General features: G+C 46.6%; 2 protein-coding genes across 5 annotated transcripts in view; both read right to left on the bottom strand.

Moving 5' to 3' along the window:
• The window catches only part of KCNJ16 (potassium inwardly rectifying channel subfamily J member 16), a 230,093-nt gene that overhangs the window by 158,917 nt on the left and 48,385 nt on the right, over window positions 1–22,791 (bottom strand). The window lies entirely within an intron of this gene.
• MAP2K6 (mitogen-activated protein kinase kinase 6) overlaps window positions 4,183–22,791 on the bottom strand; it is a 55,229-nt gene continuing 36,620 nt past the window's right edge. For 2 of the 4 annotated variants that reach the window (XM_057418626.1, XM_057418628.1), the window contains exon 12: window positions 19,722–20,205. In XM_057418626.1, the coding sequence (XP_057274609.1) occupies window positions 20,128–20,205 (78 nt within the window). In that variant the 3' untranslated portion in view covers window positions 19,722–20,127. Of the gene's footprint in view, window positions 4,526–19,721; window positions 20,206–22,791 lie in introns of those variants that run through there. The other 2 variants (XM_057418627.1, XM_057418629.1) reach the window with 2 other exon arrangements.

Genomic DNA, 22,791 nt, shown 5'->3' with positions numbered 1-22,791 from the left:
ATCAGCACAAACAGAAATACATTGCAAGGAGATTCTGAGCCATCTATAGCCAGTTCCTCAGCCATCACCCCACCGACCTTCAGTTTGGGACTCCCAGGTGGGTCCTGCCCATATCCCAGCCCCTCATTAAAACCTCTGTGCTCAGCAGGGCTCAAGGCAGCTCTGCCTTTAGCTGGAGGAGTTAAGGTAGACATATCCCCACCACCTGCCACAGTGCAATTACAAATGCAGGAGCTGGCTTGGTGGCTTTGCAAGGGGTGATGGCAGAGAATGGAGCCAAGCAGAACTGGGGACCAGAGGGAGAGCATCCTTTAGGGGTGATAGAATCCAAAAGAAAGAGCAAGATGAGTTGGGGAAAGCAGGGAGAAGCTGCAACATCTCCTTGGGTGTGCACTGGCTGCCGTGAGGATGCTGTTTGCCATGTTGGCCACATGGAGTGGATGCACACATGGATATTTACATGTGCAATGGCACCCCACAGGCGCAGCTCTGGAGCAGCACCTTGATTCACATGAACTTATGTCATCAGGCTGTTCTTTCAAGGATGGTTTGATCAGAATTCCATTGCTTTTTTAGCAAAACAGGGCATTCTTTCCTCTTGGAAAGTGCCTTTTGGGGTTGGCTTTTGTGTGTGCTCCATTCAGTGAATTAACAATGGCATCATTCAGGGCTGATCAACCTGTTATTAGAGTACCCCAGCAAGAGCACACTGAGTACTCTCCAATATTCTGTGACCATTTAATAATAGTCCTGCTCCCACAGCATAGCAAATAAGGGCCGTTTTCCAGAGGAGGCACTTAATAGAGATTAAAGATTTGGAGCCATTACAAAAGGGCAGAAAGCACCACTCGCCTCTCCAGCAGGAGGAATGATGCTAAAGAACTGGTGGAACTCAAACCTTATACAGCCTTGCTGTATGGCTTAGGCAAGACACATCCTTGCTTTGACCAATTTCAGAGCCTTCAGTGTTGCTTTCCCTGCCTCTTGGCAAAGCTGCTCCATTTCCAGAAGCATTTCTCCCTGCAGAGAGGGATGATGTTCCCCCTTTCCCATGTTCCCAGGCAGTTCTGCCTCCCCCAGTGACCCTCCATCTACCGGCATTAAACACTGCACCAGGGTTGATTATCAAAACCCCAGAGCAAAAAAAACCCTTACAGACACCTTTAGCTCTTTGTAAAACCCTGCTATAGCACCTAGAGAAGTGGGACTGCAAAATGGACACTGTAAGGATGCTATAAATCATTATTAATGTAAGTTTTACTCTGGTTAATCTTCCTTAAGGAAGGAGGGAGAGATGCACGTCTGTATTCTTGCTCCTGGGGGAACAACATAACAACATCGAAGAGAATTAAAGATGCCTCATTTCATCCTTTCTGCTTCTGAGACATCCCCTGCTGTGCCCCAGAGCTTTGGCCATCCTGGGGGATGCTGCTCTGCCTGGCTTCTGGCATACCCCATGAGGCACGGGCACGGCCTGAGAGGGCGAAGCAGTAAAACCGCAGTGGCTGCCTTTAGACACGAGCCGTTCCCACTGGAAGGAAACCTATTTGATCCCTTTCTAACCCCTTCCCTGCAATTATCCTTATCATATTTCCCTCCTGGTGTATTTCTTCTTCGAGAGCAACATCCTCTGCTCTGATCCCATGCACAGCATTGCAGGGAGTTCTGAAGCTCTGAGAGACCAACATAAATGTATTGCCACCTGCAGCCTGCTCGTGAAAGAGCTGCTAAAACCAGACTTGCAGGCTGGTATTGACCCTGCTGGGTGCCTCCATACCCCTGGGTTATTCAGGAATAATGAGCATCAGCCCTTGCCTCATCATTGTATAAGTTAATTCATCAACTTCATTTCCGATTTTAGAGCTTTGTCCAGAGATGTGAGCTGGGAGGAAAGAGGGAAGTTTTATTCTGACTTCATGCTTGGGCAGTATGACTTATTAATCTCTCTTGCCTTATTCAAATCAGGGCGAAAGTGATGCGGTTAATACCTTCCCTGTTCTGAATGTCCATTGTCAGAGGAAAACTTCCTTGCCTTCAGTGCTAAAGGCACACAGGGATGCATGGCAACTCTGCAGACACGGGCAGAGAGCTATGTGTTTTAAGTAGTTTTATCTCAAACCATTCATATTTCATAACACTTTTCACTATTAGTGACTGAGCTCTTATCCAGAATTCTTTTTCTTCAATATTTAAGCAAAAAATATATTTGCCTGAAGAAAATGTCAAAAATTTGAACAGATGGGGATTTTACCAAAAGACAACTGTTTTTCCTCAGAAATCCTTCTATTCCCAAAACCTCCACTAAAGTTTCATCTCTTTCAGCAAATTCCGGTAGGGGATTATAAATTCAAAATAAAAAAATACAGAAATTTCCTACGTTGAGCTTATAAATGCCACTTTACAAGCTTTTCTGGTGTCTTAATGGGAGCCATGTGACCAAAGTTACATATTAGAGGAAATAGCCCAAAGGCCCATATTATTTTACAGGTATATTTTAAATGTAGAGGATTGCTTTTTCAAATTTTAATGCAAGATGTCAGTATCCTTTTTTAATTAAAAAATTACTGAGCTATTTTGTCCCCCCATTTTTTAACAGGGCCTGCACTGCACCAGAGAACCAAGTGCTGTCTCCAGCGTCCCCAGCGCACTGCAGATGGCTGCACCAGGGGTATTCACATTCCTTTTCCTCCCTGTAAGCCCTGACAGCATTGCTTTGGAAAGGGTTTTGTGAGTGCAGCACCAGTGATGTTGTTGGATAGTAACAGCATCATTAAAACACATTTGGTACGCTTAAACCCCGCAAACTAAGATAGTGACCATAATGGCACATAATAGTATGGGAGGGGGAAGCTCTCTGCTAAGACTCCCCCCGTTATATGTTATCAGTTTTAGTGTCACAAGGAGCCCTGAGCTCTCTGGTCCTCACAACTTGGTCCTTGTAATTATCCCCACTTCCAGCCCCATCTCTTCTTGTTTGTCCCTATTGACAGTGCTGCTATTGAATACCCAGTAATGGTTTATAGCCTCCAGCAATCCTCCCTCTCTGTTTCTAGCTCAGGGAAAACACAGCAGATGAGCCCAAGCACTATAAAGATTGGAGGCCAAGCTTTCTAAAGGCAGTGGTTCCCTGTAAAGCCATCAGTGGAGCTCATTCGGGTCTCATAGGGTACACACCAATGATGACCCAGTGATGGTTTCTCTGTGTTTGTATGGTGCTAAACATGGATTCCAGATTCAGTTGGCAACTAAATCCACCTGCTGTCAGCAGCTTGAGGCTGCCCTAGGGAGAAGATGTACTGCATCAGGTCCAGGAATGGTATGGAAGTATCCTTCTCCCTGGGCTGACTTATGCTGGTGTGCTGGTTTTCACTGGGATAGAGTTAACTTTCTTCACAGTAGCTGGTGTGGGGCTGTGGTTTGAATTTGTGCTGGAAACAGTGTTGATAACACAGGGATGTTTTAGTTACTGCTGGGCAGCTTACACAGAGTCAAGGCCTTTCTGCTCCTCACCCCACCAGTGAGGAGGCTGGGGGTGCATAAGGAGTAGGGAGGAGACATGGCCATGGGGATATCCCACACCATATATGCTCAGTATATAAAGCTGGGAAGAGGAAGGAGGGATGTTCAGAGTGATGGTGTGTGTCTTCCCAAGTCACCATCACATGTGATGGAGCGCTGCTTGCCTGGGATGGCTGAACACCTGCCTGCCATTGGGAAGTGGCAAATGAATTTGTTGTTTTCCTTCTCTCATGTGCAAAGCTTTTCTTTCCCTATTAAACTGTATTTACCTCAACCCATGAGTTATCTCACTTTTACCCCTCCACTTCTCTCCTGCATCTCACCATAGGGTTCAGCTGCCAGCTGGGGTTAAACTATGACCCAAGGGAAGGAGCCACAGCTGCGATCAGTCCCAGCATACATAAGCTGCCATGAGATCAAGACGTATCCCTCAAACAGTCCATAGAAACCTTCAGTGGCACCAATTTCACTGTAAAATATTTGCATGTTTTCAATTAGAACTTCACCCAGGCAGGCCCACGAGGCTCTTCGCAATACTGAGGCTGTGTGTAAGGGATGCGTTATATCCTGCTCCTAAGCATTGCCTGGTGGGCTGGGAAAACACTGGGATCTCAAGAGTTAAGGGCTGTGGGGCTGGGAATGAATTGACATCTTCCATCTTCGTATGATCTCAGGTGGATACTTTATTTTCTTGTCTGAGGAGGTTTATTTTCCTCCAGATTGATTGGATGAATTGTGTTCCCAGAGATCAGAGAGTTCAGATGGCAGAGGATCCTCTTACCAGAAGATGAAAGCCAATATAATCAACTGCACAACTTCAAAACATGCAGCTTGTTCTTGTTGGCTGCGCCTAAGTTTTCCCTGCAGAGAATCTGTCGACAATGATTTGATATCAATCCAGTAACAATCCCTGGTTTCTAATAATAATTTGCACTTCAGTAGAAATGCTCATGTGAGGCTCTGAGAACATTTAGCAGATGGTCATTAGTGAAGCTCCCCAGTTCTCCTGCAAGGAAGAGATAACAATTATTAGCCTTGTTTTACAGATGGTGACACTGAGGTGAGGCCCTGGAAGGTGAAATAACTCTCCTGGTTTTCCATAATGAGCCAGTGGCAACAGATCTATGAATGAAACCCAGGCATCCTGCTGCGATTACTCCACAAACCCTATATCCTTATCTCTTACAGGAAAACGTGGTCAAAGAGGTGAGCCTGGAAAGCAAAAAGCAAACGGTTCAAAGGCAGGATTCATGACACATTTCTGGAAATAAGGAATTAGGTCTGGGTCAATAAATAACTGGAAAACCAGGGGGACGCAATCTGAGAGGCATGTGAAATGAGGATGGATGGAAAAGAAAGAAGATAATGGAAGGGAGGGGAAGGAAAACAGAGTAGTTCTGACTGTTTATTTCCACTCTTGGTTTCAATCAGTGTTGTAAAATTAAAGGTTAGGGCTCTGAAAGAAAGAAGAAAGCGAGCTCCATGTACTCCCATGGGGTATGGCTGATGGGTGAGGCTTCAAAGGCGGATGGCTGATAACACAACCCTCCTCCTCACGTGTCCAGTGGTACATCACCCTGCATCCAGGGACATCAGCCATGTGCTGGGTACCACAGAGACCTGCCTCTCCCTGGGCAGGGCAGGGAAACAGGGCTGGAGCTCTTGGGAATGTCATCGGTATCCGCATGCTATCAACCACCAAGAACTCCAGGTGCTGGCTGGGATGGAGAGCATTCCTACTGCTTCCCGGAGCCGGCAGGAGGTCAGCCACCGAGCTGGAGGTGTGTGGATGGGCGCTTCAGGGACTAATTTTAGCTTTCACTTACACTGTCTACTCCTTTCTCACCCAGAACGTCTGGGCTGCTAATAGTGATGGACTGGCTGATGCTACAAACCACCCCGCTAACATCACACATGCGACGAGGGGAACGCAGCCCAGCTAAGCTGGCCCAGCGGCGGAGTTTATAAAACAGCCAAATGGAAGCCAAAAGACTCGAGTTTAATCCCTCCAGTTAAGTCATCTAGATTCCTTCTCGCCACCAGCCATCTGATCTCAATCAACAAATCCTGGCCTTCGTCTCCCAACCTAGCCGAGAGTTGCAATGCTGAGGCCTGAAGTAATCCGCATGCAAAATGCTTTAATAACGATTCCTTCAAGAGGGAAATTTATTATTATTATTATTAATATTATTACTTCCCAAAAGCACTTTAATGTGAAAGTGGTAGGCAAACAAGAGAGGTGTCTTACTTGTTTGCCATGAATAATTTGTTAACATTCTGTAATGGTCTTTCATTCCATTTTAATACCTGTAGTTAATAGAAGCATATTGAAAGAGACCTATTAACGTGAATACCAATCATTGGGTATTAAAATGGGATGCTTTTTTAGGACTGAAAACACTTCCAATTTGGCTGCTCCTCTCATAACTTTAGTAGGAATTGGCAAGTAAATGAAACAGAATTAAACAGCTGTATTTTTAACATTGGTAAACTACATCACCCCCTAGATGCAGTGTATTCTTTGCAATACATTGCTTTCAGCATCGTGCCATGCACTTTCTGCACCAGAGAGCCAGAACTGTAACCAAAAGGGCATTGGAGTGCTAATACATGGCTTTGTACCAGGAAACACCAGGGTAATTTGAGAGAGCAGAAGTGATGTCTGCGCTGGCAAGATCAAAGAGGTAGTTTGAAAAGCCATATCCATGAACACATACATGGCTGCTGCTATTGCAGGTGCTCCTGAGGGGCAGAAAGCTTGCGGGGCTGGCATGGAAATTGGGATTGGGGTTTTGGAGTGCTTCATTAGGCATATTTGCATTTTGGAAGCAAATATCGCTGAGCACACAGCAGGGATCCTAAATGAGAGGAGGAAAGAGAAGAGCAAGGAAGGGAGCACTGTGCTGCAGTGGCTGGGCTAACTATGATAGTGTTTTTCATGATACAGAGAAGCTCATTGCAAAGAAGCGTGTGTGTCATCTCAGATGCTCTTATCCATGCCTATTTTATCAAACCTAATTGCCACGTTTCCTGTGCCTTGTCACAGCCACAAGGGAATCACACAACAGTGGAGCCAACCTGCAGAGCGAGAGCTGTATTTGAACAGGTACAGTGTGTGACCTGGAAGAAAACCCTGCAGTTTCCCCAGACCCTTGAGCCATGTTCCTGAACAATGTCACCATGGAGAGGTATGAGGAAAATGTCATTTCTCAGGCCAAAGTCAGAAATCAAAGTTGAGTTCTAGATATTCAAGGCTATCTTTAGCAAGAAGAGTTGTGAAACACATCTCTCTCCCATTTTATAATCTCTAACGGCTGCAAATTGTTTATCCCTTGGCATTTGATTTCTCATTATCTCCAATTTCAACAACCACCACAGATACAGGAAACAAGGACACATTCAGTGGATGAGACACTTTCCACAAGGGCAGGGATATTTTTCTCTCTGAGTGCTGCTTGTTATGCCAGAGGATTGCTCTACAATCCTACACCTCCAGTGTGGGAAAGTAACTTGAAGAAGGACCATATAAAAGATGCACTTCAGGCTGGACATGCTTAAATGCTGTCTTATGCAGGACTGGAGTTCCTATTTAACTGTAAGGACCTCAACTTCCACTCTTCCTCACTGCAGTGTGAAGTTAGTGGTGATAACACAGGGCATTATTTCACTGTTTCCTTTTCTTCACACATGAAACACTATACAGCAGGCAGAGAGACAGAGGGAACAAGCTCTGCCATTTCACCAACTAAGGTAATTGCATTACAAAGCTCAGCACAGTTTACATTACTGTGCCATGCTCAATCAAACTCTACCCCAGAGGTGCACATGAACCTCCCGACTATTCTGGGGGTTGGCAACTGCTTCAGTCCTCTTACCCCTCTTTATTCAATTGTTAAATCTGGGGGCTTTTAAAACTGGTGGGAGGCTGAAGGCAGGGCCCGGCGCATTGGAGATGACAACAAAAGAGGCTCCACAGAATTGCTTTTGGCATCTCGTGTGCGTTCCGTCTACATCTTCTAAATTACTGCTGCGCTTCAGAGATAAAAATAGGTTTGTATTTGGAATTGATTACAGGGAGATAAAGCCCTAATATAAAAATTACCGATGCATAAGCATTCTGAACATACAAGGGTAATTTGATTTGATCAAATGAAAGCGTGGCTCTTAATTCCTTGTTTTCAAACAGAACACACATGCACTCACACAGGCACCCCATCGTGCAGATAAAACTTGGGCGGCTGTTTTGCTTAGGATTCCCAGAAATGGTGATGTGCCTCTTGCAGCTCTTCTCTACAGACGTTTTTATGGCAATCTCCGTATCACCGGCATTCCCATCACTGACACCGGGTAACATTCCCTTGCAATCTGAAAGCCTTCAGCTCCGGCCACTGCGCTTCTTGTGTGCCACAAACATCGATTCCTTTCCTGTGCCTTTAGAGGTTATTATATTAAGTGGGCTATTTTTGTTTAGTCCATCCTTTAGTGCACCAGCTCTGCAACTTGTGCTTTTCAGCAGAGGGAGCTGATATATTGTTTTCAGCAATTCTAAGATAAATGGAAGCATAATTTTATTTACATGAGAAAGAGGGAAACAGCGATTCATGTTTCAATATGACCCCAACCAGGCATGCTTTACTCCAGCAAAATGCTATCTGACTTAGCCTAATAAATTAAGGGTGAAAATTGGCTTCGCATCATGACAAATGCACAACCTAATAGTTAACCTCTAAAGAAATGCAAGGCTTAATTGCAGATAATAGTGATGGGGCTGGCAGTGGAATCTAGGGTTGGATCCAGGACCTGGGGAAAGACAGAGAGAAGCAGCACATCTGTTTTCCAGCCTGAGAGCTCAGGCGCTGATGGCTGCACAAACCCCACTGGCTCACTTTGGCCACATCATTGCAAGGTGCTGAGTGATCCAGGTGCTTCCAGCCCCAATGGGATATGTTGGTATCAGTCCCGTACCCTGAGGCCATGCTGTGCATGGACCCTGTGTCCACTTACAGCCCCACATCCATGCTGGAACGTGGCTTTTTGGGGAGGGGAGAAGGAACCCAGCGGCTCTGGTCACCCCAGAGCCCTTCCAGAGCCAGGCAGGAGCTGGTGCTTTGATGTGGGCTGGATGGGATGTGGCTGAGTCTGCCCTCACCAGCCAATGTGCAGTAACTAAAACCAATTGCACAAAGACTGACAATTACTTCTGTGGAGCAGCTTGAGCACTCTGAGCTTTCCCCAACGTTCGATCAGCTGCTATGAGGAAGGCGAGCCTCAAAACCCTTCCATATGACCAGCGAAAGCAGCACAAAGTGCATCCCCAACAACCGGTTGTACTTCCATTGGTTAAACACACGTAGGCTGAGAGCACGTTACTTTTAAATTCATTTATTTACTTTTGTGTACATTTTCCTTAATTTGACTGACATACCATCGCTATAAAGATGCCCTGCTCTTTGAATATTGAATCCAAGACCACTAGTTCAAGTGTGGTTATGAAAAGTCACGGCAAACATATGACTGGAAAGAGGTGGTTGGTTTTGACTTCCAGGCAGTTGTTTGAAGCGTTTCATAGATGCACACAATATCCAGCAGAACACACGCACACACAGTGCTGAGTTTAAACACACACACACACGCGCACACACACACACATCTGGAAAACGGTTACAGTGGTTGAAGTTTCCAAAAGGTGTACTGTCCCCTCCTCTCAGCAGCACTGATAAACCTTTGCATATCCTGAGAAATAAAACTGAAGTGTAGGAAAGATAACCTATTCCATCGGCACGATTTGGGGCTTTTTTTCAAGTTAAATATATTCTCCCAATCTAATCTCTTCATTCAAATGAAGAGGGTGGAGGGGAAGGATGTAAGGCAGTCGGGGTTAAAGAATACCAGTTCCGTTGTTCCACCAATATCCTTGATCCAGCACCACACGGGTCCTAAAAGCATCTCATTAACACAACAGCATCAAATAAAAGCCTGGTCTCACTGTCAGTCTCCTACTATCTGTCACCTTCATGGTATGAGGAACGGCTCTGAGATGAATGAAGACAACACAGGTTATGAGAAGGGTTTCAGACAGGGCGGATGCAATGCTATATGGGTGGGCAGCTGGGAGACCACCGAGGTACTATGGAGTGCATGGAGGACCCTGTGAGCTTTGTAACATCTGACTGATAGAATTTCCCCCGGCTGCAGACAGGAATAGGAGCTCAGAGCCATGCTCATGCATGGGCAGTGTTGCCTTTTGGCCACTGGCTTTGCACTGCTAAAAGCCTGGGCAAAGCCTGAGGGGACCTTAACCAGCACTGATAAGAACCTGGGTGCCATCTCACAGAGGTGACAGCACCTCGTTTCTTCCAATATACCACTAGTACATGCTCACAAGAACCAGTCAAGGCAGGGAGAGTCTTTCCCAAAGCTATTTCTGGACCAATCCATCAAAGCTGTGATTTTGGGTCTTGTGTAGGCTGTGGGCAGCTTTGATTCCAATGAGGACAAAGCTTCCTCAACAAGGATAAAAACTGGAAAATGCTCATATTGCATTGTGCTGCCTTTTACCCTAACGCTCCCTTTTCGGTTCCTCTCATGGATGTGAACACCAGTGCTCTTCCCGGTGAGCTCCCCAGTGCCATGCGCTCCCTCGCTGCCAGAGGGGTTGTGTGAGGTTACAGGCTGCTAAGTAGCAACAGAGGAAACAGGCCAGCAAAGACTTAAGACAACAAAAACAAACACGAGGCAATTAAAAGAAGGATGGGAGATGTGGTCTGGTGTCCTTCTGCCAAGAAATAAACATTTTACATTGCCTTTTTCTTGTAAAAACACTTGCTTTGTGTGTTTTACATCTCCAAAATGGTAGACTCGCTGCACCCACCCATGCACAGCACGTGCACCCACACACACACGCATGCATACACACTAATGCACACACGTTTCCGGCTTTGTGGAGCTACTGGATTTACTTTGAGACAAGTTTCTTGTGCATTTTGACAACTTACTTTGAGACAAGTTATTTGCAAGAAGGCAAAGTTCATGCATGGCTTTGACAGCTCCACTTTCTCATAAATGGTTTTTGAAAAGCTGAAAGCAAACGAGGGCCAAAGCTCCATTTAAAGTTCACCTCAGATGCCTGAAAAGCATTTATACCCACATCCTTCTGAGGTCCCTGCTTTATGAACTTCTAATGAATTCCACATTCTGCTACCCAACGTTTCTTATACATAGGGGGAATAAAAAACAAACCAGAAAACCAATGCAAGCTGTTTGAAAACAGATGCACCACAGCAGCCAGGCTGCCCAGGAAAGTGGTTGAGTCACCATCCCTGGGGGGGTTTAAAAGACGTGTAGATGTGGCACTTAGGGACATGGTTTAGTGGTGGGCTTGGCAGTGCTGGGTGAATGGTTGGACTCGATGATCTTAGAGGTCTTTTCCAACCTAAAGGGTCTTATAACTCTGATTCTTTGTCAGAAAGGCTGGGGTGGCTTTTGAAGCAGCAGAGCAGCAAGGCACCTTTGCAAAGAGGAGAAAAAGGACAAAAAGCTGATGGTTTTGAGCTCCAATCCTGCTTGTCTCATACAGGTCACGCTTACAGGATTTCACCTCGATATCTCTTACAGAGCAAGAAGAAACCATTCATTAGTTGCTCCACCATTTGTGTAGGATTCGTGCCCTTCATACCCAAAGCAGACGTGGTCAGAGGGTGCCTGGGTAGCCCTCAGCCCTGCTTTAAAGCAGTCCTGGCAACCCAGGTCTCACTGGCTCAAGGTATAGAGGAAAGCTCCATGCAATTTGATACAGAAAAGCCTGGCATGAGACTTGGACAAACCAAGTTTGTCATAACCCAGATTTAACTTTTCAGGTGGGAAATTACTGTTTTCTCAGCATTCTGGTGCACTTTTGGTTAATGGTCTTGTGACAGCATTTTCACCACTGAAACTGAACCCTGATGCTAGTCAACCCCCCCTTGAAGGAACAACTACAACCCAACTGATGCTTTTCCTATTAAAAACAAGGGCGAGGAGGGTCATTCAGAAACCTCCAAGATACTTAAAAGAAAAACTTGAAGCCACAGTTTTTAAAAGGATTCCTCATCCCTAATTCTAGGGCAAATCAGGTCACTAAAAAACCCCATCTAAATTGCTATAAATATGATTTAAAATAAGAATTAGCCATCTACTGCCATTCACCATCCCAGCCGTTAGAGGAGACAATACAGTGATTCCATATGGCTCAAAGGCAGGCTGGGAGATACCTTCAACACACCTTGGAGAGTACAAGAAATGGATCAATAATAAGTAATTGGAACAGGAGAAGGAAAAATCAGCCTTCCACGTGTAAGGAAAAACAGAAACTTTCACAGTTATAAAACAAATGACGTTACTGTAAAAAAGTCCTAAAACTAACGTAAAACAAGGACTTGCATTACAGCAGGTTGGAAAACCTTTCTAACATGTTCAAAAGCCATGGGTGCTTTGCCTGTGTCCTCTTCAACACCAACAGACCATTGGGAAGTGGTTCCTTTTCCATTGTCCTTCCCCATCTCTTCCATTATTTCTAGCTGACAGTGTTCAGAAACACCCTGTTTCAAATTTACCACCATCTCAAGAAAAAACAGATTTCACACCTTCAGGGAGAAGCTCCCGAAATTTCATCTATTTCGATGCTAAACGGGGATCTTTGCCAATAAAATGGCAATTCCCGAAATTGAAGATTTCTGACATTTTTAGACAGTTATTTCTTTTTCCATGAGAAACGACAAGTTTCACTCCAACACATTTCCAGTGTGCGTGAGACTGCATTTAGCCGCTGACTCCCAATATATTGCTGTTAAAAAATCAATGGGAAATTCCAACCATTTCATCTGTTGTGACTATTTCCAGCAGCCCCACTGGCACGGTGACAACTGTGCCACTCGCTTCACACAGGGGAAACAGAACAGTGGCAGAGTTCTGGAAATTCACTTCATACATAGATATAGAGGAAATGTTTGGAGCCAAACCCTGGTTTTGGTGATCCTGTGTTTTGAACCAGGCTTTTTCCTGCCTGTAGAGCCAGAAGGCTACCAAACAGCACGGCCCACATTAGATATTTAGGCTCATATTAGATATTTAGGCCCATATTAGATACTCATGCCAGACTTACAACTAAATCTGGGCTAAATGTGGCTGGAGAGCTCTGCAGCTGCACCTGTCTATGTGAGAATTAGATCCTGACTTCACAGCTATGGCAGCGACTGTAATTCATCTTTAAACACACCTTTTTGGCTCTTATGAGGCACTTAATCTGTGTCTCTTCACTCTGGCTGCATAAATCAAGGACACCTGGCTTTTCCTGACTTTTCACAGTATCCATCCTGAAAGAATCCATGCATCTGAGCTGAGGAATACCAAAGGCTTTCAGATATTGTTCCAGGACAATTTGAGATGCCTGAATGTTCTTTATAGAGGGGGGAAAAAACCCAAGACGTGGCAGACTGATATCTCCATCACACAAACCCTGGGGGAATTGTCTCTACCTATGTTTTGGAGGCCCTGGCCATGCTGGCTGCCAGACTGCTCTCTCCAGCCATCAGACAGACGTTGGCTGCCTCTTACTGTAGCACTTATCTCCATCCACCTTCTGGCACAGTTTGGTGCATGCCCTTGCGTGACGGGTCGCAGTGTTCTGGAAAGACCACGGTTTGATCTCTTTATTTCCTACAAAGGAGTAATTATCTGGGGTAAAACCAGACTAAATTAGGATAAACCCTGAGCTGGCCTGAACGATTCCTGTAAGAGAAACCAAACAGGAACATTCCTCATTGATCCAGTAATACTCGGGGTGTGTTTCCCCTCTTTATTCAAAAATTACACTATTCCGAGTTTCCTGGATTTAGCTAGGCCCAAAAGCAAAGTCCCAGCTCAAAATACCCTGAAATAAACTTCTAGGAAGGGTTTTCAGGTCTGGCTAAAACCATAAGAGCTTTGGAAGTTGCCGAAAGACGTCTGATCTTTTGCGATTTCCATCCCTATTTCCAGAGCGCTGAAGACGCTTCCAAGCTTTTCCCAGCTTATCCTCACAGCACCTCACAGCCGCTGGACTTTTGCCCCATCGTAGAGAAAGCAAAGAGCCTTTCGAGGAAGATAATGCAGCCTGTCCTTGCAGCCTGGCTGCAAATCCAGAGCTGCTCCACTTCCAAAAAGGGATTTTTAATGCTGTATAGAAAGGAGAAGCTCTCGCTTGGGCTGGATACCTGCAGGACAGCTCGTCCCTGGATGTGGCTTCCCATTAAGCAGGCACTGGATATCAGACAAGCAGCTCCTTCCTGTCCCAAAGCACTCTGCAGAGCTGGCTGGAGGCCCCTTTCCCTTGCCTTCGCTCCGACCAACCGCCTAGAATAAAGGCTGCTAGTAAAATCCAGACATAAAACAGAACGTAAAGGTGACTGAGACGTAACGTGTCGATGGAGGCGAAGAGCTTTCGAGCAACCCAGGGGTGCACTAAAGGAGGCTATGTAATAAATGTCACACAGCCAGAATTGCTCCCCATGGAACGTCACTGCCGGCTGGATAGACCCCTGAAGAATTCATTTATCCCTGTAGCCTGTAAATTAGGTATTTCCACCATTAGCCCAGTTAGAGACCACCTTAAAATGTTTACCTTCTTCTGTCTCAGCTATGGAGGCCTTTCCCATGCTTTCCCCACCGTTTAAATCAGACCTCTGACTCCCACTGATGAGGGGAAGCAGCAACGCACAAGCCATGCAGCAGGCAGCAAGCATCAGTTCACTTGTAGCTTGTCCCTGTGGGTTTCTTTTGGGGTTTAGATTGTGTTTGTCTTGCTGGAAGTGGGGATGCAGCGGTAATCTGGGACTCGTGAGCAAAGCCATCACCTACAGATCTGGGTCTCAAGGAGCACGTGGCAAGAATATTGCTCCATTGAGTCTTTGGGTGGCTCTTCTGCCCTCTCTTTCTGCTCCAGCCTTCCCAACTCCAGACCTTCCCTGGCAGAGTGAACTGACTCCAGCTGTCTGTCAGAGGGCTCATTCTGTCCCTATGACACTAAACCCACCCTTGCAGTTTTCTACGCTCTCTTCGGTCCTCTTCATTTATACAGCACACAGATCATTGTGTCCAGACCCCTGGCACCACCAGCTCCTCACTGTGTCTCTATGTATCTGCAAGCACATAAGAGCTGAGATTCAACTGAGCTTTTTCTGACCCTCTTATTAACAAATTCAACTGCTTCAACACTGTGGGGCTATGTGAAGGAGCAGCATCCTTTCCACCCGCAACACGGCTACTAACTGCAGAGAAAGCATCTCTTCCAAAGCCACAGTCCAGAAGAGTGAATCTCACTGCACTGCAGAGCTCTGGCCTGCCAGAGCGCACGTCAAATTCCATATTATCCATCTGCTCCAGTAAAGGCTGAGCTGAAATGTTAATTAGGAGATCCGATCCCTTCTCACTGGGAACAATCTGGATTTCATAGCTCAGGCAGAGGCCAGCGGAGCAGACAAAGCTCTGCGATACATCCTTTGCTGCCGGTTAAGGGCTTTCAAGGAAACAACCAACCTGGGGGGAGGACACAGGCTGTAAAACACGTGGACATCTGGTCTGGTTTGTCCACCCTTCATCCCCCCCTCCTCAGCCCCCACCTCCTAAGTGCATGTGCAGAACAGAGAGGGATGACTCCTCTAACATAAACAGCTATAATATGGCAATAAAGATTAATGAGTAAAACTTGCCATTTTATGTATAATCCGTGGGGATTTACAATCATTAATCTTTATTAGTGTGTAATAACTGTTTAGACATTAAGGACAGATTCTCAGCTGGACAAAACTGGCTTTATTCCAGCTAAGCCAATGGAGCAATGCCAGTTTACACCCTCCATGACCCTAGCTCTAAATGAGACCCATCCCCATCTGTAGGAATCATATCACTAACAGTCTTTCCCCAACAGCAGGGGCAGACCAGTGAAGGCAACTATTTGTCTTTCTCTGCATCCGAAAAAGAGAGCTGCATGTGTCCAGGAAGCTCAACAATAGACATGTCAATAAACATGAGGAAATTCAATGAAAAAGCAACAGCAACAAAAGGAACCCCAAGGAGCAGGGAAGTGGATGATTTTTGAGGCAAGACTATAAGATCTGGTTTGGCAGGAGCATAACTAAGAGGAATGTAGCAATCTTTGGCATGTGAAAGAGTGAAAGCACCAAGACGGGCTCCCAGAGATCCTCTAAGAGGAACAAGATGGAAGAGGGAGAAAGAAAAAGAGCATCTTGGCTGGCTTTTCTGAGAGAGGAGTTTGGGGTTTGTTTTTAATAAAGAAGAGGCCTATTAAACAAGGGAGCTGGTGGGAACCTTGTCTGAACTACATTAGACCAGCCACCAAAGGAACACTGTGTTGACCAACAAGGATTTCCTCTTCCAAAATGCTAGGAAAGGAGGGAGATGTGCAGGTACATCCTTAGCTTGTAGCAAGAATGAAGAAATCCCAGTTAAGGTGTGCTTTTTCCAAGTAGTGACCCACCAACTGCTTCCTCCATCACACAGGGGAGGCCAGCTGCCTCCAGAAATGGCATTCCCACCTCTTTGCCAAGTCAGAAATGCCTCCTTCCTTGCCAGTAAACCTGACAAAAGTCAGGAAGTACAGTACATAGATACCTGTGTAAAGTTCTGTACACCTGGAGAACCTCCAGGAGAGATGGGCATTTCACCCACTGCAGCAGCACGGACCTGGCATTCAAAAACAGTAACTGGCAAATGCCCTCCAATGCCTGTTTCTGGTTTAAGAGACCAGTGGGCTCCAGAAAACAGCTTTCCTCCCAGTGACACTTCAAGAGCTCTAGGAATGGCAAGGCCTCAAGCATCAGGAGGTTGCAGGAGCATCAAGAGCTGTATGGTGGAGGAAGAAAGGATGAGCATCATGTCCCGGTGGTCCCCCACTGCCTGCCACAGGGATGGGCTGAGCATCCCTCATGCAGCCCAATAACCACTGCTTGGGGCAGAACAGAGAGGTCCTCCCTGCCTTGCAAATGGCTCATTGGAATTCATCCATGTAGCTGGTCCAGGGCACAGCTTCGAGCAGCTTTTCTGTCCTCTCTGCTCCCTGGTGCATTTTTGGTTTGTTTCAGGTTTATGGCATGAGACCTGCTTCTTCTGCAGATTACACATCCCAGTTCAGGACGATCTAAGACACAGTCTTGTGGTGTCCAAAACCAAAAGAGGTTTCTGAAGAACAGCTTTAAGTCTCAACACCTTGGCTGTTCAGGGGGCATTGTTGTTGGGAAAGGCTTCATGTCCCAGAAACAGGCCTGTCCTAGGCAACCCTGTGCTCATGTTACAGCCAAGCAAAGTCCTGAGCACCAGCCAAAGGCTTTCCATCTTCACAGAGGTTACAATCAAATGAAAGAGAGGAGAGTCTGATTTTCATCTTGTAGCCCAGCATGTCTTCAGGGCTTTTAAGCACACAGGAGTCCCTGCCTCTCCTCCCTGTGCCGGGGCCACCAACTCAGGCTTCTCTCTAAGAATACCCCGGGTCAGGCCAAGCTTTGTGTCCACATGTGCCACGAAGGATGCAGGACAGACAGGCGATCTCTGCACTTCTCTCCTGCCATAACTATCTTCCGCAGAGGTGATCACTGTTTTCATTCACACTGATCATACAGATTCACGCTTGCTCCAGGCTGACGCAGATGACTTTTAAAGGAACAAAGTCACGGAGAACCAGGAGGGAAGGGAAGTGATTTGTTGCATGCCCTATTGTAATGTCATTAAAACAAAGGGATTAGACGGCCCAAGCACTGAAAGAGCAAAAAGCATAAAAGCAAGCATTCAGCATGTAGTGTCGAGGCATGCAGGAGTCGTTTTAGAGGGTTACTTAGCTGCAGACAACACTGACATTAATTTTCTATTGGAAAACGCTGGTGACATTAATGTCTGCTATTAATACTGAACTTTGACAGCATCTCATAAATTCAACCTGTCAATTACAATGGCACTGAAATAAAGGTGCTCTGAGGTCAAGGAGATGCGGTGTCCAAATGAGACTTATATTCCAGGAGGAAAGCGGCAAAAACAGTCTTTAACAAAAGCATCAGATCCATATGTAGGAAAACCAAAGGGTGGTTTTAAATGTCATGTTTTTCAAAGCAAGAATTGATGCTGGAACCAACTCCATAAACTGCCTGGCTGGACTTTTAGCTGCAGCTGAGGACAATCAATCAAAACAGCTCTCTGAGAAAGCGAGAGAGGGAAAACACACACACATACCCCATGGAATATGAGAGGGCAGATCATGATCCATGTGAGGCCTCTGAAAATTACACTGCGAAGTAAAACATCCTTGGGTTTCACCCACCACAAACGTGACCTGAAAGGTTCCCCTCGACATGAAGTGGAATATGGAGCTTATCGTTACCGAGGGCCAGGCAGGCTCATGGCATGAGGCTGAGAAAGGGGAACCTCTTCCCCAAAGCCTGCACGACCCCTGACCTCTTTGCAGCAAGGAAACCTCTGCACTCTGATTCCTGCATTCCTCCTCAAGCCACCCTGCCCTGCAGCTGAAGGGCACAAGGATCAAGAAATCCCCATGAGCAGTGCTCCCATACATCCTTCGATGCCAGGCCCAGGGCAGAGCTGGACTATTTTAGGGTTCTCTCTGTGGGCGCTGCCAGCCCTGGCTGTGTTGTCTATATGCACCTCTTCAAAGTGGTCGATACATCCCTAGCACAGGAGGTACCACTGTCCAGGAACTCCTGCTCTAAATACTGCCCTCCCCATCACCCCTTCCAAGGCTTATGAAACAGATGCTCAGACTATTCCAGAAGCCCAACGTGCACCAACAGAGACTGAAGCCACTAAACTGGGAGAGAAAGGGCTGGACCCCAGGCTGAACCACATCCTGCACAATGTAGATACTGCAGAGTAAGCCATGCTTCAAGGTGGGATTTGACTCTGAGAGTTGTGCCAAAGCGATGGATGGGGAAGAGAACCATGTGGCAGGGCATGAGGCACATGTGCACGCTCCAGTGCAGCCACACACACAGGCACTGTCCATGGGATGAGGGAAGGAGCCATGAGCAAAGGCAAAGGTCCTCATGGCTGAGTGAGGCAGCTATGCAGGTTTGGCTCAGTCAGTCTGTTAAGCTGGAGCCCGTGGCTTTGCTCCAGCCTCAGCAACACCTTGTGCATGGTTCCCCCTTTCTCTTGACAGTGATCGTGTTACCTAAAAGCAGCATGATCTGCCATCTTCCCCTCCCACCCCAACAGTCCCCAGGCTCCTGCCCATGCTAACAGCCCTTCCCTGAGGACCTGGACAACAGCACTGAGCTCCTGATAGGGTGTGCTGTGGTCTCCCTGCATGGTTTTCAGGCTGCAGCTCTATGGAGGACACTTGCAGCCCATGCTTCAGCCCCTGGCTGCCTTCAGCATCCCAACCAGAGCTGGACGTGGCCCAAGCCATGGGCCAGCACGGGCTCCAGGGGAGCTCAGTAGCACCCCCAAAGCCTGTGGGCAAGCACGGAGGGAATGTTGCTGACGTAGTGTGAGAGCCCTGGAAGCTCACACTGAGATATCCCATTTTTCACAGATGTTATGCTGTGCATACTGTTATCCTTCTCATTTGGAGAAGGAGAGAGGAACTCCCTTCTAGGCTCAAAGCAGCTCATCCCCAGCCCAAGGGCACTGCAGTGCTGCTGGGGTTGGTGGGGACCAACCACTGCAACCTCCTCCTCGTCTTTGTGCAACTCATCTGACAACCTAGTTTCCTCTGGGTTTTTGTCCCAGACACTATCCCAGCAATGTCTACACCTCATAACCTGCCCAGTATAGTGGGATAAGTTGGTGGAATGCAGGGCAGGGGCTTTCCCTTTGCAGGAGGCTGACAGTGCACCAAAGGATGGCTGGGATGCAGGAAGAGGCAACCTCACAGGATGCGGGGGCCTCCCTCCCTTACAGTGACGCTGTCTCACAGCTCGGGTAGCTGAGCTGAGATCCTTGTTTATAATCTTTTTTTATGATGCACATTAAATATTTTCCACAACACAGACACTTCTCTTCTTTCTCCTTTCCTTTGACACCTTTTCCGCAGCAAAGCCCTACAACTATCGCTTGCTGTGGCCTCATCATCATCGTCACCACGCATTCATCCTCATATAAAACAGAAATCTATTCCATCAAGCACTTAACATAAATATTAAAACAATGGAAGGGACAAAATATAAATCTAAATACAACTTCATGACTACCATAGCACCTATTACCATGACAAAGCAAATTCTGGTTTGGGGGGAAGGGGACAAGGAGGAAGTTAGGAAGGGGGACTTTGACTGTCATTAAATATGTAAATCACTCTTTAACATGGGGGTTTTTTTGCTGTTTTGTTTTTTGTTTTAAGGTTTCCAACCTTCTTACAATTCATTTCACTACCCAGCTCGTTCTATGTCACTATGGATACCAAAGAACCCTTTGAAAAACTTCGGCGAGGCGGGGGGTTTCTCAGCATACAAACAAAACACAGCGAAACACGGCGGCTTTCTGTTGGTGCTTCCATGACAAGTCCTGCCACGCGCCCCTCCCCTGCACCCACCAGTCCACAGAAGGGCAATTCATGTACAAGTCCAGTTCTCAGTCTCCCAGGATGAGTTTGACAAAAGAGGCGACGTCTGTCTCTTTGGATTCGTGCAGGGTGAAGAAAGGATGTTGCTGGGAAAGAAAAGAGAGGGGGAAAATAGAAGCCATTATTATTCATGATGCTGAGGACCAAACTAAAAACCTTTTCAGGCAGTCTTCTAGACAAGGAAAAAGATTTTGTCACTAGCATCCGAATACTCGGCTTCCCATGTTTTGCAGCTGAGGCAAGTCAGGGAACTCAATGGGCCACTTCATGAAGGCTGCAGATTTGTGCTGCCCTCATGGATTCCCTCTAAACCCTGAGCCTGGCTGGGCTGCTTTCAAAGGAAGAGACAGTATTAAAAAGCATTGCCTTCATCTCTAGCACACCCTGCCATTTCAACACACACCGCAGTCTTCAAAAGCATTGTCTCCACCTCCAGCACATGGTGCCCTTCAGCACACACTGGCTTGCAGCTCTGTGGTACCCCAGGAGAAGATGTGCTCCTTGTAATAGGGTGGTTACCCACTGCACCATGTGCCAGCTCCATCAGGAGCAAGGAAACCCTTGCAAGGAAGACTGACTGCAGTGGGTTTTCCATCAACTTCCTGCTTTATCTGTGTATTTACCCTCTGGTGACTTTTGAGTCTCATTTCTTCCCTGCAATTGCTCATACTCGCAGCAGGAGATGGCTACTTTACCCCTAACCACCGCAAAGAGGAAAGCCATCCCGGCTGGAAAACCATCCACAGCTGTATGTTTAACTACTTAATGGTGACCAACACGGGAAGACATCCTGCCAGAAAATCCTGCCTCCATTTCAGCACAAATGGAAAAATATGTGTAAGGAATCAAAAAACACAACCAAATGCCCCTTGACAGCAGCAGCAAAGCCCCTCTCTGCTAGCACCAGCCATGCAGTTTGCTAACAGGGACTGCAACGCATCAGCTAAGATCATTCAACTTTCACCTGAGATCACCAAAAACACTGTTTGACACCCACTGTCCTGTCAGTTGATGGTATTTATTTGTAAGGAGGGTGTCAGAGAGAACCAAAAGGCAGCCAGGACCCCGTGGGGCTCACAGGTGACCTTAAATCTGTGCAAAATGATGCTGCGCTTCCCATGCGCAGGCTGGGGGAGCTCGGTTTGGTTCCTCACCCTCTCACTTCATTCCAGATTGGACAAATTGGGGTTTCCAGCGTTTTTCAAAGCTGCACCTCACCTTGGTCCCTAAGCATTGGCTATTCCAATGATCACCTATGGCAGTGGCCAAGTGGAGGGAGAAGAGCGAAGAAAAGAGATTTTCCAAGGTGGGCTTGAGTGGAAAGTTATCCAGTGAATAACAAAAGGCAGCTCTGAGCAGCTGGGAAGCGACCCAAAGACACACCAGCAAGGAAGAGGAAGCACAATTATGTGGGAAACAGAGCTGGAACGGGTTGAGGCAAGGATCCAGACATAATTTAAGGTCTCCCTGGGTCAGACAGTCACGGGAATTCAAGTGTCCTGAATGACTCTCGTAGAGATGGCCCAAATGGCCTGCTGTGTTATTATCCCAGCGCGATGCCACTGATTCCGCATCCCAGCTAAATCGCACCCAGGGCAGAGCTACCACAGTCTGGAAGCACCCACAAGCATGACATGGGTGTTAGTGGTGGCCTACAGCCCTGTCTCTCAGTGAACCCAACCCCTTTGCAACGACTGAGCCTGGTCACAGCACTAAACACCCTGTGCCAGGTCAATGTGCCCTATTTAATGTGTAGACCACCAGTCCTGCAGTAGTTTCATGCTCTACTTCACCTGGGGAAATGGATTTTAAAATGAAATTAAGCCTCCCTATCAGTTTTCCTGATGCTCAAGATAGAACAGAGTCATATTTTCCATGAGAAACCTCAATTCCACAGGAAAGCAAGGGAGCAGCCTTGGTCTAAATGACAAGTCCAATCCAGTACCGCAACTTAATGCCGTAAGGGAGAGAGGAGGGAGGAAAAAAACCCCAACAAAACAGCAACCCTCAACCACAGGACCTCACAACATTCATGTCAGCCATAAAATACCACAGCATTGAGATACTCGGGAGAGGTGATCCAAGAACCTAATTCAATAGAAATGCACTCGCTTGCCAACGGGTATTAATGCTGCAACAGACGGAGCTGCTCCGGTGAACCTTCTTGATAAAAGGCCATTTGGCAAACTTCAGAAATTTGCTTAAAATATATACGTATTTATTCAATAATAATGAAAAAAAAGGGCAAAAATAAAAAAAAAAGAGCCATAAACCTCGGGCCTCCCTTTGTTTGAAACCAGTATTTGGGCAAACTGTGTGTAAATCAGATCTATATATAGTCTGATTGCATTACAGGGCCCAGCAAGAATTGCCACAGGAATTATTCACTGCTTACAACCACATGCAGAAAGCACATGGATTTCCAGTGTGTCTTGCAGCTAGAGAGCACCTTTACAGAGAGGCAGCAATAAGGCTGACCCCTTGGATGACATAATGTATGTCCTATGAGTTATGGGGCATGAGACACCAATGCCTGAGGGAATTCTGCAGCAGCTTCCATCCTTAACCCAGGAGATCTTCCCAGTGGCACTGGATGGGGTGGGCAGATACAGACAGGCAAGCATTTGGGTCAGGATCTTTAGAAATCACAGTTAGGTACCTTCCTGCCTTTA

This window comes from Pezoporus wallicus, unplaced genomic scaffold (genome assembly GCF_028554395.1).
Source record: "Pezoporus wallicus isolate ANWC-B61680 ecotype Strahan unplaced genomic scaffold, APGP_CSIRO_Pwel_v1 contig_3710, whole genome shotgun sequence".
NCBI classification, from domain to species: domain Eukaryota; kingdom Metazoa; phylum Chordata; class Aves; order Psittaciformes; family Psittacidae; genus Pezoporus; species Pezoporus wallicus.
This window is presented reverse-complemented; position numbering and strand designations above follow the sequence as displayed.